Below are 15,308 nucleotides of genomic sequence, written 5' to 3'. Positions count from 1 at the left end.
TTTCAACCTCAATATATTATTATCGTATCCTTGCACCTTTTAAACTTTTCCATATTAATTTTTAATCTCCAGCACCGACTTTTCATGTATTCCTTAACGCATTCTCACTCTTTATTAATTTTTTGATTAGAGTAGCCTCTAATTGATGCTGTTAATTTTGCCATCTCCGTGAATTCAAGAAATTTGGTTCTCCATTCTAATAATTCTGGTAATTTATCAGTTTTCCATTTTTTTGCCACTACGATTCTGGCTGCCACGGTTGCGTAAAGGAATATATTCCTTTTATCCTTAGGGATACTAAACCCAGCAAAAATGCTTCTGTTTTTTTAAAGATCGAACTCCTAAATACAGGTGAAACTTGAAAAATTAGAATATCGTGGGAAAGTTCCTTGAGTTCTGTAATCCAACTTGAAAGGCGAAACTAATATATGAGATAGACTCATGACATGCAAAGCAAGATATGTCAAGCCTTGATTTGTTATCATTGCGGTGATCATGGCATACAACTGATGAAAAGCCCCAATTAATCTCAGAAAATTAGAATATTCAAGGAAATCATCAAAACAAGGATTGCAAATCGAGCAAGTTTGGACCTCTGAGAAGTAGAAGCACATCTCGCTTTGCATGTCATGAGTTGATCTCATATATTAGTTTCACCCTTGAAGTTGAATGACTGAAATGAATGAACTTTCCCACGATACTCTGATTTTTCGAGTTTATCTTTTTAAACTCTTCATGTATCATAATCCAGAATGGTTTCACCACTTTGCGCACCCCCACGACTTTCCTTTCTGTCCCCCCCCCCCAGCATTTTTCCTGACGTATAAAAATGGTTTCCCTGCATTCCCCAGCTTGTGAGAACGGACCTTGCGTGCGCAAGTCCTAGTCTTAACCGTAGCTGAAAAAGTACCAAGGTGGATGCGAAATGGCTGCTCGCCGGCAGTTCCCTCACACCCGATTGTGGGCGTTTACTAAGCCCGAGGCGGCCATTTATGAACATGACAGTCTCACCTCCCGTAACAGTACTTTTGAAGTAAAACTAAATTTAAAACTCTCTTTAAAAAAAATTATTGATTTTCCACATCTATTTATTTATTTATTTATTTATTCTAAAATTTTTATTGATTTTCCAAAAAAAAATTCAAACAAATAAACATAGATCTCAGCCGTTTTTAAACCAATCCTAATAACATTGTTAACTGACTACCTCGTATCCCCCTAGTTGAATTTCAGAGTATGTCATTTTAACAGTTTTCCAAAACCAATTTTCTTGTCAGATTAACTTGTTCACCTAACATCTTTCTTTCTTTCAATTTTGGCATTAAACATATTAACTCCTAAAATTACGTATTTAAATCCTAAGCCCATCTAACATTTGCAAGCTTTTCCAATTAAATTAACTTAACATATTTAACTAAATAGTCTTTAAATTTCCTCCATTCCTCCTGGTACACCTCTTCCTTCTGGTCGCGGACTCTTCCAGTCAGGTTGGCTAGCTCCAAAAACTCCATCATCTTCATCTGCCATGATTTTCCACATTTATAACAGATATAACATATAACACACACAAAAGAAAACACGTTACAATACTAAAAAAAGAAACAATAATATAAACACTTATTACTTCTAAAACCCAATTTAACTTTCCTTGTCAACTGACTGAATTTCATTCTATCACCTTGTAACAGTTCTCCAAAACCGTCTTTCTAATAAAATTAACTCCTTCAATTTACTACCTTCTTCTCTTTTCTTAATAATCTAAATCCACAGTGGCGTAGCGTGGGGGGTGCAGGGGCGGCCAGCCGCACCGGGCGCAACATCTGGGGGTTAGGGTTAGGGTTAGGGGGCGCAAATCCACGGGTTAGGGGGCACAAATTACTTGTCTTGCCCCGGGTGCTGACAACCCACGCTACGCCACTGTAAATCCATAATGCTTTACAATTCATTCTTATTCTAATCCTAAGCCTATTTGATACTTTCAAGTGTCTTCTAATTATGTTCTGTTACAATATTTGGCTAAATAATCTTTGAAGTTCTTCCAGTCTTCTTGATAATTCTCTTCTTTCTGGTCGCGGATTCTTCCGATCAGCTCCAAAAAGTCCAACATCTTCATCTGCCATTGGTATTTCTTGAGATTTCCAGTTTTTAGCTAGCAGCACTCTTGCCGCTGGCGTGGCATACAAAAACATCTTTTGGGGGCTAAAGTCAAAACTAAAATACAGTGGTGCCCCGCAAGACGAATGCCTCGCAAGACGGAAAACTCGCTAGACGAAAGAGTTTTCCGTTTTGGAGGTGCTTCGCAAGACGAATTTCCTATGGGCTTGCTTCGCAAGACGAAAATGTATTGCAAGTTCCTGCTGGTTTTTTTTTCCTTCCCCCCCTTTTTCTAAGCCACTAAGCTGCTTATCAGCTGATCCGATCAGCAGATAAGCCACTAAAAGCCGCTAATAGCGCTAATCCGCTAATCCATCAATGGGCTTGCTTCGCAAGACGAAAAAACCGCTAGACGAAGAGAATCACAGAACGGATTCTTTTCGTCTTGCGAGGCACCACTGTACAGCATCTGCTAATTTTTTGGGCACATGTGTCACCTGGTCTGCTTCTACCGACCAGAAGGGAAGAGTTATGTGAACAGGAATTGTTGCGGAGGAAAATGGCCGAGTCCCAGCGCCACCCACTCAAAATGGCGGCACTCTTGCCTTTCCAGAACTTGAGATTATTATTATTTTTCTAATTGGAGCCTTGCGTAAAATCGAATGAAATGCATTTAACCACAAGGAGGACAGTAGCACAAGGGGCTATTGTTTTGGCATTTTTGTGAAAGAATCACCAGCCTTGTTGAACACAACCTCAACTGCTGGCCCATTTGAAAATAACCAAGACTCAAAGTTGTTGTTAGTTACCTGCCCTTTGCCCTAAGGTTCCAGGGTGGGATGCAACATGAAAACATCATATTAAGAACACTTTAAAACACAATCACAAAAAGTAAGGTGGCAATTACTGTTATCCTTGAAGACTGAGGAAGAAGTTGAGGCCTCTCGTCGCACCATAATAATAATAATAATAATAATAATAATAATAATAATAATAATATATTTATACCCCGCCCATCTGGCTGGGTTTCCCCAGCCACTCTGGGTGGCTTCCAACAGAACACTAAAATACAATAACCTATTAAACATTAAAAGCTTCCCTAAACAGGGCTGCCTTCAGATGTCTTCTAAAAGTTTGGTAGTTGTTTTTCTCTTTGACATCTGGTGGGAGAGTGTTCCACAGGGCGGGTGCCACTACCAAGAAGGCCCTCTGCCTGGTTCCCTGTAACTTGGCTTCTTGCAGTGAGGGAACCGCCAGAAGGCCCTCGGACTTGGACCTCAGTGTCCGGGCAGAACGATGGGGGTGGAGACGCTCCTTCAGGTATACTGGGCCGAGGCCGTTTAGGGCTTTAAAGGTCAGCACCAACACTTTGAATTGTGCTCGGAAACGTACTGAGAGCCAATGTAGGTCTTTCAGGACTAGTGTTATGTGGTCTCGGCGGCCGATCCCAGTCCCCAGTCTAGCTGCCACATGCTGGATTAATTGCAGTTTCTGGGTCACCTTCAAAGGTAGCCCCACGTAGAGCGCATTGCAGTAGTCCAAGCGAGAGATAACCAGAGCATGCACCACTCTGGCGAGACAGTCTGTGGGCAGGGAGGGTCTCATCCTGCGTACCAGATGGAGCTGGTAAACAGCTGCCCTGGACACAGAATGGACCTGTGCCTCCATGAACAGCTGTGAGTCCAGAATGACTCCCAGGCTGCGCACCTGGTCCTTCAGGGGCACAGTTACCCCATTCAGGACCAGGGAGTCCTCCATACCCGCACGCCTGCTGTCTCCCAAAAACAGTACTTCTGTCTTGTCAGGATTCAACCTCAATCTGTTGGCCCACCATCCATCCTCCAACTGCCTTCAGACACTCACATAGGACCTTCACCTTCTGATTTAAAGGAGCTGTAGAGCTTGGTGTCTTCATATTGATGGACACCCAGCCCAAACCCCCTGATGATCTCTCCCAGCAGCTTCATATAGATATGAAAAAGCATGGGGGAGAGAGTGAAACCCTGAGGGACCCCACAAGTGAGGGGTCTGAACACTCAACGCCCAACACCACTTTCTGGACACGGCCCAGGAGGAAGGAGCAGAACCACTGTATAATAATGTGTGAGGGAGCTGCCAGCTGGTTGCCAGTCTACATCTCTGCCCCAACGTGGCCAACACATTTTAGTCACAGTAGGCCTTGTAATAATAATAATAATAATAATAATAATAATAATAATAATAATAATAATAATAATAATAATAATAATTTATTATTTATACCTCGCCCATCTGGCTGGGTTTCCCCAGCCACTCTGGACAGCTTTCAACAAAATATTAAAATACAGTACGTATCAGGCCCATTCTGGAAAGGCAAGAGTGCCGCCATTTTGGGGGCTGCTGGGATTCGGCCATTGTCCTCAGCAACCATTCCTGTTCACATAACTGTCCCCCTCTGGTTGGTAGAAGCCTCCACAAGTGACATATTTGCTAACAAAATATGCAGATAGCTTTTCTTCCTCCCCCTCTTCAATTTTACTTCAAAAGTAGTTTGTTGTGGGAGGCCAGGCTGCTGTTCAAACGTGGAGAAGGCGTATAACCCAGTCTCACAGTCAAAATAAATTAAAGCAATTCTTTAAAAAGATAGCTAAAAAGACTCTTCTTAAAAACCCCAAAACTCCCTTAAAAGAACAAGTCTTCAATAAAGTTATATGATCTAAGAAAGTCTTTAAAACAATCCTTTAAAAAGAATTTAAAAATTATAATGTAGCACCTTAGAGACCAACTGAGTATAATACAACTCTTTTGAAGACTTGATTCTTTTAAGGGAGTTTTTAGGTTTTTAAGAAGAGTCTTTTAAACTACCTTTTTAAAGAATTGTTTTAATTTATTTTGACTGTGGCAGACCCAATCTCACAGGTTTCATTAAAGTGGTTTGGACCCTGTTCAACAAATTGCAAAAAGGGAGCAGATTTTATGATGACTGATGGTTTGTGGATTTTTTTTGAGAGAGAAAGTGTGTTTGTGTGTTATTTTTATTTTTTTGAGTTTTATTTATTTAAGTTCTTATATTACATCGGTAAACATTATCATATTACACCACAAGGCTTATTATAATATAATTTTCAGCATGTATACCAAGTTTATATACAAGGTTTATATAGCTAAAGAAGAGAAACAAGGACAAAAAACTATTCCAAAATCATATATGTGCCAACACTTTGGACTTCCCGTTGTATATTCCTTTTTTACAAATGAATGTACTCTTATTATTGTATATTTCTTTACATTTTATCTAATACATTCCTATATCAGTATGTACCCTCGGTCTTATTTCTCAACTCGGTCTCTCGCCAACGTCAATCGAATGTGTGTGTGTGTGTGTTTTTAACGAATGTTTCAAAGGATTTTTCTTCTGTCGTGTGCTGCCACAAATGTGCTTACAGGTTTAAACGGTGGGATATAAATGTTTAAATTAAGGGAAATTGAGGTTCTCCCATGTTCTGTATGCTTGGGGGCTATTCTAAACTTGGGATTGTTGGTTTTTTTGCCAAATTAACTCCCTCATGAGTATTGAAAACTGGCAGCTTTTTACAGTAGAAAAACTTCTGCTGTATTTCCTCAAGTCTCTCACTTGTCTTTTCTCTTCTTCCTTCTCTCCCAGGGCACCTTTTCCCTCATTATTGAATCTTGGAGGGCAGAATCAGGTGAGCCATCGACAGGTAAGTTAAAAATAAATAATCAATCAATCTTTATTACAGTTCAGAGACCAAACAAATCATTACAAATCAATACACAATTCATACAGCCCTACCTCCAGGTTAAACAAGCATTTTGTTTAGAATATAGGGCTCATTGGTTCTTGCAACCACCGATAAAAACTTTGCCACTGCTAACGTTCTAGCGTTTGTCCGGTCTTCCAATAGGAACCTGACATAGTGAGCCTCTCAGTGGCGTAGCGTGGGGGGTGCAGGGGGGGCCGGCCGCACCGGGCGCAACATCTGGGGGTTAGGGGGTGCAAATCCACGGGTTAGGGGGCGCAAATCCACAGGTTAGGGGGCGCAAATTACTTGCCTTGCCCCGGGTGCTGACAACCCACGCTACGCCACTGGAGCCTCTGATTTTCCCGGGAAAGGTACCAGCAAGGGTAGTATCAGTTCAGCCCTGGCCTGCTCATATTTTGCACAATGCAACAAAATATGTTTTATGGAGTCTTGAGCACACAAGCAAAGTCTGTCCTGGTAGGGAACTCCTCTCAACCTGCCATCCAACACTGCAGAAGGAAAGACCTTTAGTCTGGCTTTGGTGAAAAGCCTTCGGTAGTTTGGTACTGTCAGGTTTTTAATGTAAGGTGTTAACTTAAAGACATGCCCATATTGTACTCCTACTGCCAGCGGACTACAGACTGCGTGTGATCGAGATCGCAAGTCACTGTGTGCATTATCCCATAATCTTTGCTTTAACATCTTTTGGGCGCCTTCATAACCCAGGTAATACAGTTGGGGGGGGTGTGTGACAGACCAATAGAGGTGGATTTTTTAGCCATCGCTTCTCAGCCTTTTGGCTAAGATCAAGTGTAAATAATAATAATAATAATAATAATAATAATAATAATAATAATAATAATTATTATTATTATTATTATTATTATTATTATTATTATTATTATTATTATTATATCCTGCCCTCCCCAGCCAAAGCCGGGCTCAGGGTGGCTAACAACAATAAAATAATACACCATTCTAAAATCGTTCTAAAAATCACCATTCATTATAAAATTAATTCTAATCAAATTGATGGCAACCATAAATAAATAAATATACAGTGAAAATATTCAAAGTGCTGCACATTCATGATAAGTCCAAACAACATTCCTGTAATGTAGGCCAATAGCACCCAAAGCAATAAGAGAACGATGAAACAATGACCAAAAAATACATTAAGGGGGCAGGAATAGGAAAGTTATCGTGTGAGAGATATAGAAAGCGCTACATTCCTTTTTTGTTTTCATTGAGTTTATTTACAACACATACACACACACACACACACTTGTCAAACTAAAGTGAAAATAATAGTACAGAATCAAAAGAAAAACAAACAACAAAACACACACAAAAAAATACAAATAAGACATGATAATGTACGAAAACTTATACAAAACAAATAATCAATAATATATATGTACCATAATAAAAAAAATTCCTTCCAGTAGTACATTAGAGACTAAGTTAGTTATTGGTATGAGCTTTCGTGTGCATGCACACTTCTTCAGATACCACTTCTTCAGATATTTCTTGCATGTACACGAAAGCTCATACCAATAACTACCGTATTTTTCGCTCTATAGGACGCACCGGACCACAGGACGCACCTAGTTTTTAGAGGGGGAAATCGAGGAAAAAATTATTATTCCCCCCCCCCAGCCCCAAAGAGCCACGGACAGGATGCGCGCTTCCTCTTTAGCCTTGCACAGCATCTTTAGCCTTGCACAACGGGATGGATCGCGCCCGCTGTCCACCGGGGCTGGACTAGATGACTCCTGGGGTTCCCCTCCAACCCCACAATTCTATGACCACGGAAGGTGTTGGGGTCTCCACCACTGGAGGCTTTTAAGCAGCGGTTGGGGGACCATCTGCCTGGCGTTCTTTAGCTGTGATTCCTACATTGTGAGGGGGCTGGGCTAGATGACCCTCGGGTGGCCCTCCCAACTCTATACAGTCCTACAATTCTGCGGCAGGAGATCCACAGCCACTTCACACAATGCCCACTCCCAATTTTCATCGGAGAGACATGTGGCTTCAGTGTCTAGGTAGGTACCCCCCTACCTGCCACTCTTCCCCCTACCCCACTTAAGCCGAGGGAATACCTGCCCAGAGAAGCTCCCAGGTGAGGCAAGGGTTAAGATCTACCTCTGGTAAATGGCTTTGTATCCCCCCTCTTTCCCTTTTCTCTTCCTCTTCTATGCTATTTCCTTCTTTTGTGTTTTGTTTAATCTGTTTTTATTGTATACCAAAATAAAAGTTGCAAAGTTTCCTTTTTTATAATATCCCCCCCTCCAAACTAAAACGTTAGATAAAAACACTGATCCAGAGGAAAATAAGGGGGTGGAGAAAGGACGAAGAAAGAAAAAGAGGTAGAGATAGAGAGATTTTTAAAAAGTTGGCTTCTTTAGCCTTGCACAGCCTCCCGCGGCTGGAGAGGCGCGCAAGGCTAAAGAGGATGGATCGCGCTCGCTGCCCTGGCTTCCTCTTTAGCCTTGCGCAGCCTCCCCCCGGCTGGAGAGGTTGTGCAAGGCTTTTCCCCAGGAGGGAGAAGGGACTAACTGGCCGCGTCAGTCCCTTCTCCCTCCTGGGGAAAAGCCCGCAAGAGCCGCTCGAAGCTTGTGTGTGGCTCTTGGGGGCTTTTCCTGCTTGCCTCCCCCCCTGCATTCGCTCCATAGGACTCACAGACTTTCCCCCTTAGTTTTTAAGACGGAAAAACTGCGTCCTATGGTGCGAAAAATACGGTAAGTTAGTTGGTCTCTAGGGTGCTACTAGAAGGAATTTTTTAATTTTGTTTCGACTACGGCAGACCAACACGGCTACCTACCTGTAACTTTTCTTCTAATTGACTTCCTTCATCCTCAACACGGTTTGTTGTTGGTTTTTTTTGGTAAACGGTCTCCTTTTTAGAATAATAATAATTTATTTATACCCCACCCATCTGGCTGGGTTTCCTCAGCCACTCTGGGCAGCTTCCAACAAAATACAGTGGTACTTCTGGATGTGAACGGGATCCATTCGGGAGCCCCGTTCGCATCCTGAAGCGAAGGCAACCAGCATCTGCGCAGGTCACGATTCGCCACTTCCGCACATGCGCGTGATGTCATTTTGAGCGTCTGTGCATGTGCGAGCGGTGAAATCCGGAAATAACGCATTCTGTTACTTCTGGGTCGCCACAGAGCGCAACCCGAAAACGCTCAACTTGAAGCATATTCAACCCGAGGTATGACTATTAAAATACAATAGACCGTCAAACATTAAAAGCTTCCGTAAACAGGACTACACTCCTCTTTTCTTTTCTTTTCTTTTCTTTTCTTTTCTTTTCTTTTCTTTCTTTTGCATATAATTTTATTGATTTTCAAATTCTAACAATTATATAGTACCATAATGTAACAACCATTATCCCTTTTGCCCTGCCGAGGATCCGACTTCCCTCCGTCCTTTTTCTGGTTTCCTTCTGTTACCTTTTATTTTGCACGTTTGTAACATCTCCATCCTATATTTATCTTAACTTGTCTCAACACTCTCTTTTATCTTAAATAGAATGTTACTGTAATTCTTCTCACAAAGTGAGCCTTATCTTAGAAAGGACTACATTCCTTACTCCTAATAAGTTTTGAGGTAAAACTGTTCCTTTAAAAATGTGTACCAGAAAGGCTTATGAATTATCCTTAAAATTTCATATGTATATATTTTCAAATGTTTGTGGGTTTTCGCTTTTGATTCATTCTGATGTCTGTCAAATATATTGTTAGCCATGCAGTTTTGTGCAGATGCAACCATTTTTTTGTGTGTGTGTGTGTATTGAATTGTAAAACTTCAGAGTTGGAAGAGGGACCCTCAAGGGTCATCTAGTCCAACCCCCGGCAAGGCAGGAATGGTAGCTAAGAAATCCCTGGCAGATGGCCATCTAACCTCTGCTTGGAAACCTCCAATGCAGGAAAGCCAACCACCTTCCAAGGGAATCCATTCCACCGTCAAATGGCTTTTATCGTCAGAAAGTTCTTCCTAGCATTTAGTCGGAATTTCCTTTCTTGTCATATGAATTCATTGGTTCGGGTCCTACCCTCCCCAGCCCAGCAGCAGAAAACAAGCTATAATAATAATAATAATAATAATAATAATAATAATAATAATAATAATAATAATAATAATAATTTTATTTATACCCCGCCCATCTGGCTGAGTTTCCCCAGCCACTCTGGGCGGCTCCCAATCAAGTGTTAAAAACAATACAGCATTAATTACCGTATTTTTCGCTCTATAACACGCACCCGACCATAACACGCACATAGTTTTTAGAGAAGGAAAATCCGTAGGCATGCCACCTGTAGGCATTCCCTCCATAACACGCACAGACATTTCCCCTTACTTTCTAGGTGGAAAAAAGTGAGTGTTATGGTGCAAAAAATACGGTATTAAAAACTTTCCTAAACAGGGCTGCCTTCAGATGTCTTTTAAAGAGAAGACAACTGCTTATTTCCTTCTTCCATGTGACAGCCCTTCGGATACAGTGGTACCTTGGTTCTCAAACCTAATCCGTTCCGGAAGTCCGTTCCTAAACCAAAGTGTTCCAAAACCAAGGTGCGCTTTCCCATAGGAAGTAATGCAAAACAGGTTAATCCGTTCCAGACTTTTAAAAACAACCCTTAAAACAGCAATTGAACATGAATTTTGCTATCTAACAAGACCATTGATCCCTAAAATGAAAGCAATAATCAATGTACTGTACTATAAAATAAATAAATCAGTATTTTAGATGATAAAAATTTAAATTATTATTATTTCTTACCTGCACTGATGATAGTCCTTGTTTGGAAGGGGGGGGGGGGGCTTTTATTCATTTCCACAGTCACACAATCAGTCAATCATTAGCTGAACTGGGTTCCACACAGTCACAAAAACAAATGAAGCGAAAAAGCCTCAAAACGCAAAACGCAAAACAAATAGCAAAAACAAAAGCACCAAATATAAGCTCCAAATATCACTTTAGAACACTGCAATTGGAAACGGAAGGCTTGAATTACAATTGGGAGGGGGCACAAATTAGAAGCGCAACAGGAAAGACAAGGGGACGCAAAACGGAGCACTTTCGTCTTCCGAAAAAATGTTTGGAAACCGGAACACTTACTTCCGGTTTTGCAGCGTTTGGGTTCCAAATTGTTCGTGAACTAAGCTGTTCAAAAACCGAGGTACCACTGTATTTAAAGATGTCAAATCACTTCTTAGTCTCTTTCCTTCCCTAATAATGTATGATGATGAAGAATATGAAATACAGATAGTGTAACACTGTTTTCTCCCCAGTATCCTCCTCCTGTTATAGGCAGGAGTGGAGGTGTTGAAGCTTTTTTTCTTTTATAAATGTTACTTTATGTTTAATTTTCTCATATATGTATTTTAACAAAAAAAACACCCCACCCCACAGTCTTTACATGATCGATCCATATTTTCTTCGACTTCCCTCCCCGCCCTTCTGTGTTTCCTTATTTTGTATCTTTTTACTACTGCAGAACCAATTTATATCTAATTAATAACTTCCCATTATATTCCCTTTTAATTATCTTTTACTGCCCGAGTTTATGTCAGTCCTGCTGAAAAAGAAGTGGTTTGCCTAAAGGTCTCACAGAGAGTTCATACAAAGATGAGAAATGAACCAGGCAGCTCCTAGTTAGCTGATCTATGGATGAAAAGCAGTATACATATTTATTAATAATAATCGGGGGAATGGAGAAGAAACATAGATGCTTGAAATGAGGCTTATTCCAAGCCTGAATTGTCTGAAAATAAGTTCTTCCTGAGGTGTAAAAAAAAAAAATGTAATTAAAAAGTGGGGTGCTGTAGGGAATTCTATTGCTACACCTTGTGGTAATAATAATAATAATTTTTATTTACGCCCTGCCCTCCCCAGCCATGGCCAAGCTCAGGGCTTCTAACAAGCAATAATAAAAACAAGTTGAATTAATACAACTTAAAAACAAGATTAAAATACAACATTAAAATATTGAAACATTAAAATATTACAATACAGCCTCATCACAGGAGGAGAAAGGAAAAAGGAAAAAGAAAGAGGGGGAGGGAATCGAATTGACTCCAAGCCAAAGGCCAGGTGGAACAACTCTGTCTTCCAGGCCCTGCGGAAAGAATCAGATCCTGCAGGGCCCTGGTCTCCTGAGACAGAGCGTTCCACCAGGTTGGGGCCATCACTGAGAAGGCCCTGGCTCTGGTTGAGGCTAATCTGACTTCCTTAGGGCCCGGGACCTCGAGGGTGTTGCTATTCATGGACCTTAAGGTCCTCCGTGGGGCATATCGGGAGAGGCGGTCCCATAGCTACGAGGGTCCTAGGCCATGAAGGGCTTTAAAGGTCAAAACCAGCACCTTGAACCTGATCCTGTACTCCACCGGGAGCCAGTGCAGCTGGTAAAGCACCGGATGAATGTGATCCCATGGCAGAGACCCCGTGAGGAGCCTCGCTGCAGCATTCTGCACCCGCTGGAGTTTCTGGGACAGCTTCAAGGGCAGCCCCATGTAGAGCGAATTACAGTAGTCAAGCCTGGAGGTGACCGTTGCATGGATCACTGTGGCCAGGTCGGGCCATGAATGAAACCCATGAGCCTGGAAAAAATCTCTAAAAGCCTAAAAATACTTCTCAGAGTGCCGTTAAATCCTTACATGACTATTTCATTCAAAATGAGAGCTCTTCAAAGACTGCACTTACATGTAAGGAACCAGGGGCCCCGGAAAATATTCTCACCTCCCCTCACTAACCAGGGCTCTGTATTCAGAGTTCAGGCAATCTCAAATACTGCACTTAAAATATTATGACCACAGTGTGATCTGTGGAAATGGGAACAAATTTGCATAATTTCATATTGTGTAATTCTGGTTTGGGCAGTCAAGGGGAGAGGCTCAGGAGCAGAACTGGAAATAAAAGCTGTTATGGACATCACAAAATACCCATTTGAAAGAAGAAACACTGACTGTGATCAACCCCTGCCCCCATAGACAGCGCCCCTTCACGAAACAAAATACAGACAAGAAGCAGGAAAACCCCTCCTAGCAAAAAACAATTTCTATCCTTAGCAAATAAAAAGTAGGAGCCTTAGTTGGAATTGTGGTGTCCAGAGGTACCACATGGGGGGTCCCAGATGTAGGATAGCTAATGCCCTACACACAGTGACGGTCAAACTTCTTTAGCTTCTGAAATCTTTGTAGGCATCAACAGTTTCAAACATACCCCACAAGTGATAGGAATTTACACACAAGGAAATGGTAGTTTCTTTGGAAGCTGGGTTCTGCACTCACATTTTGCATGTCTCCTTTGCTTCTGCACCATCCCAGAAAACTCATCAAGCCTGGAAGTAATGGTTGGCGCACACAGCTGTCCATCTTAATAATAGCATCCTTATTTTGCTAAAGGGGACGCGGGTGGCGCTGTGGGTTAAACCACTGAGCCTAGGACTTGCCGATCAGAAGGTCGGCGGTTCGAATCCCCGCAATGACGGGGTGAGCTCCCGTTGCTCGGTCCCTGCTCCTGCCAACCTAGCAGTTCGAAAGCACGTCAAAGTGCAAGTAGATAAATAGGTACCGCTCTGGCGGGAAGGTAAACGGCATTTCTGTGCGCTGCTCTGGTTCGCCAGAAGCGGCTTAATCCTGCTGGCCACATGACCCGGAAGCTGTACGCCGGCTCCCTTGGCCAATAAAGCGAGATGAGCACCGCAACCCCAGAGTCGGCCACGACTGGACCTAATGGTCAGGGGTCCCTTTACCTTTACTATTTTGCTAAGCTTTAGGAAGCAGGATAAGCCATGGTTTATGAAGTTCAAGATGTGTTTCTGGTCCTCAGGTGTGACCATTTGGATCATTGTAGAAAAACAGCAACAATCTACAATCAAAATGTTATTAAGAGAAAATGTTATTACTAGAAAAGCAATGAAAGGACACAGATAACAGCTAGTTTTGCGTAGCGGTTAGGGGGCACAAGATTGAGATATCTGCTCACCCATGACGCTTCCTTGGTGCCTTGCAGAATGCCATGGTGAGACTCCTTACGGGGTCCTTGCCGCAGGATCACATTCACCCGGTGCTATACCAGCTGCACTGGCTCCCGGTGGAGTACAGGATCAGGTTCAAGGTGCTGGTTTTAACCTTTAAAGCCCTATACGGCATAGGACCCTTGTACCTACGGGACCGCCTCTCCTGGTATGTCCCACGGAGGACCTTACGGTCTTCAAACAAAAACATCTTGGAGGTCCCGGGCCACAACAACAAAGGGGTCCTGGGCCACTAACAAAGAGGTTAGGCTGGCCTCAACCAGAGCCAGGGCTTTTTTGGCCATGGCCCCGATCTGGCGGAGCGCTCTGCCACAAGAGACCAGGGCCCTGTGGGACTTGACATCTTTCTGCAGGGCCTGCAAGACGGAGCTGTTCCACCAGGCCTTTGGCCAAGGCACAGTCTGACCCCTCTCCTTCTGTAATCCTCATAGAACTCTAGCCCAATGGTTGCCATTAATTTGATTCTGAATTGATTTTAGTATGTATTTTAATTAATTGACTGTTTGATTTTATGTACACTGTGCAATTTTACTTGTTGTTAGCCGCTCTGAGCCCGGTTTTGGCCGGGGAGGGCGGGATATAAATAAAATATTATTATTATTATTAGGCCAGTTACTGTCTCTCAGACTAACCTACCACAGGGTTCTTGTGAGGATAAAATAAGGAGCAGGAAAAACATGTACACAAACGTGGAGTAGTAGTAAAGAATCCCAAGGTTCTTTTATATTTATTGTGTGACGGCATTTGTAATGCTTCGTACAGTTCTGGTCATCTCAAAAAGGATATTATAGAATTGGAAAAGGTTCTGAAAAGGGCAACCAAAATGTTAAAGGGGATGGAGCAACTCCACTATGAGGAAATGCAACATTTGGAACTTTTTAGTTCAAAGGTGAGTAAGAGGTGTCCTTAAAAGGTAAAGGGACCCCTGACCATAAGGTCCAGTCGTGGCTGACTCTGGGGTTGCGGCGCTCATCTCGCTTTATTGGCCGAGGGAGCCGGCGTACAGCTTCCGGGTCATGTGGCCAGCATGACTAAGAGGCTTCTGGTGAACCAGAGCAGCGCACGGAAACGCCGTTTACCTTCCCACCACAGTGGTGCCTATTTATCTACTTGCACTTTGACATGCTTTTGAACGGCTAGGTTGGCAGGAGCAGGGACTGAGCAACAGGAGCTCACCCCGTTGTGGGGATTCGAACCGCCGACCTTCTGATCGGCAAGTCCTAGGCTCTGTGGTTTAACCAACAGCGCCACCCGTGTCCTTAAATAAGTTTATAAAACTCATGCGTGGCATGGGAAAAGTGAATAGAGAAAAGTGTTTCTCCCTCTCACAACACTAGAATTCAGGGGCATCCAATGAGGCTCAATATTAGATGATAAAGTATTTATTTACACAGTGCAGAGTTAAACTATGGAACAGGAGGCA

The 15,308-nt window shown here is 42.4% G+C and overlaps 1 protein-coding gene across 2 annotated transcripts in view; it reads left to right on the top strand.

Moving 5' to 3' along the window:
• Positions 1-15,308, top strand: part of DLL3 (delta like canonical Notch ligand 3) — a 176,599-nt gene that overhangs the window by 15,167 nt on the left and 146,124 nt on the right. The window contains exons 1-2 of one of the 2 annotated variants that reach the window (XM_081200417.1): positions 5,002-5,062; positions 5,738-5,795. In XM_081200417.1, coding sequence (XP_081056543.1) covers positions 5,060-5,062; positions 5,738-5,795 — 61 coding nt within the window. In that variant the 5' untranslated portion in view covers positions 5,002-5,059. Of the gene's footprint in view, positions 1-5,001; positions 5,063-5,737; positions 5,796-15,308 lie in introns of those variants that run through there. The other variant, XM_081200418.1, reaches the window with a different exon arrangement.

The sequence above is a fragment of the Podarcis bocagei genome (genome assembly GCF_964188305.1).
Source record: "Podarcis bocagei genome assembly, chromosome: 7".
In the NCBI taxonomy this organism is placed as follows: Eukaryota; Metazoa; Chordata; class Lepidosauria; order Squamata; family Lacertidae; genus Podarcis; species Podarcis bocagei.
Note: the sequence above shows the minus strand (reverse complement) of the source record. Positions and strands in the feature narration are given on the sequence as shown.